Source organism: Penaeus monodon, chromosome 28 (assembly GCF_015228065.2).
Source record: "Penaeus monodon isolate SGIC_2016 chromosome 28, NSTDA_Pmon_1, whole genome shotgun sequence".
Lineage (NCBI taxonomy): Eukaryota > Metazoa > Arthropoda > Malacostraca > Decapoda > Penaeidae > Penaeus > Penaeus monodon.
Genome location: NC_051413.1, coordinates 18261592 through 18263054, shown reverse-complemented (window position 1 = coordinate 18263054; position 1463 = coordinate 18261592). Strand labels below are relative to the sequence as shown.

At 36.5% G+C, this 1463-nt stretch overlaps 2 protein-coding genes across 2 annotated transcripts in view; both read left to right on the top strand.

The window, feature by feature from the left end:
- Nucleotides 1-555, top strand: part of LOC119591086 (calmodulin-lysine N-methyltransferase-like) — a 21444-nt gene extending 20889 nt beyond the window's left edge. The window contains exons 5-6 of the mRNA XM_037939807.1: nt 6-152; nt 481-555. Coding sequence (XP_037795735.1) covers nt 6-152; nt 481-555 — 222 coding nt within the window. The remainder of the gene's footprint in view (nt 1-5; nt 153-480) is intronic.
- The window catches only part of LOC119591403 (calmodulin-lysine N-methyltransferase-like), a 3216-nt gene continuing 2131 nt past the window's right edge, over nt 379-1463 (top strand). The window contains exon 1 of the mRNA XM_037940146.1: nt 379-693. Coding sequence (XP_037796074.1) covers nt 680-693 — 14 coding nt within the window. The 5' untranslated portion in view covers nt 379-679. The remainder of the gene's footprint in view (nt 694-1463) is intronic.

Below are 1463 nucleotides of genomic sequence, written 5' to 3'. Positions count from 1 at the left end.
TTCAGGTGGCAGCAAGTGGAGTTGCAGCAAAGATGGTACTGACTGACGGTAATGCGATATCCGTCGACAATGTTCAAGTGTCCTTAGAACGCAATGACTTGCCCACAGAGACCACCGCAAGGCAAGTTTCACATTCTAGTAAACTATTTAGGGTTGGTAATTTTGTAAACAAGATAGCTAGGATGCTTAGGGTACTACCAAATAGATTTTTCACAAGTATAGATACTGGAACTAGGAAGACTTGGTTTTGTTATGTGAATTAAAAGACATCACACACACACTACACTCATAGAGCCTAATCCATAGTCATTTGCACTTTCAAATTAGTACGTGGGTTCACGCATAAACCAAGATGTATAAACACATGCAATGCTTTCACATATGTAAAGTGCATACATGTATAGATACATCATCCTGGATTTTTCTTTCTTTCTTTTTACCCTGTAGCTTACTTGCCAATCTTGCACAGTATACCTGTAGGAAAAACTTAGGATGTCATTAGACTGGTATTATTTCCCCAAGTCATGTCATCAGAGGCCAAGGGCTAAGGGATAAGGTCAGATGGAAGAGCTGACCCAGACTCCAAATAAGGAAATCGTTTGGCAATCTCATTTCCAGAGTTCTGCGCTGGGGAGTCCAGGAAGAGGTGTCACCGCTTCGGGGAAAGTTCGATATTGCGATGTGTGCTGATTGGTAGGTCTTTCGTGGTGGTAAATAGGAGAGAGCAAGAAGACAGTGCTATTTCATTTCCTGTTTGGTAAACTCTCTTATTCAAGGCTTTCATGTCTCTTGAGAGTTAGTTGATAAATGTAGTTTTGGTGTGTGATGGTGGTGTTTTATTTTATTGTTCTGGTTTATTTGCCAAATTAATTTTTATTACTTTGTTGAGTTCAAGTGTTTATACATTATTTGTGGAGCTTTTGTGTTTTGATTTATATAACCTGTTTTTATCCTTGATTGACATGTTGTGATAGATAGGGTGAGCAAGAAGTGGATGTTGATTACTTGCAGTTGACAGTTTTGATTCTTGAACTGCACATCTCTTTTATTACTATCATAAAAGTTAACCTGTACTGAAGAACAGGTATGATGTATCACTGTCTGCTTCTCTGTTATAGTCTGTGCATTTTAGGCTTGTTTTGATGATGTTTTCCATTGCATATTGTGCCTATTTTTGTTGCACTTCTGAAATGATGTAATTGTTTATATTACCACAACTTCTCCATTCAGAAAGTAACGCAGAATTTTGCAAATCAAAATGGATTGGAAATATTCATAGTGAATTATTGGATTGATACTAATTGTTTTTATGTTAATGAACATTTTAACATTTGTAGTTTGCTTTTGGTCACTTTGAGAATTTGTGCATTTGTGGTTTCTCTCCTTTGTCTAACTTTTTTCTGTATGATTGCTAATGTCATGGCTTCAAGGATTTTAGATTTAGAATTTGCAAAAAACTGTAT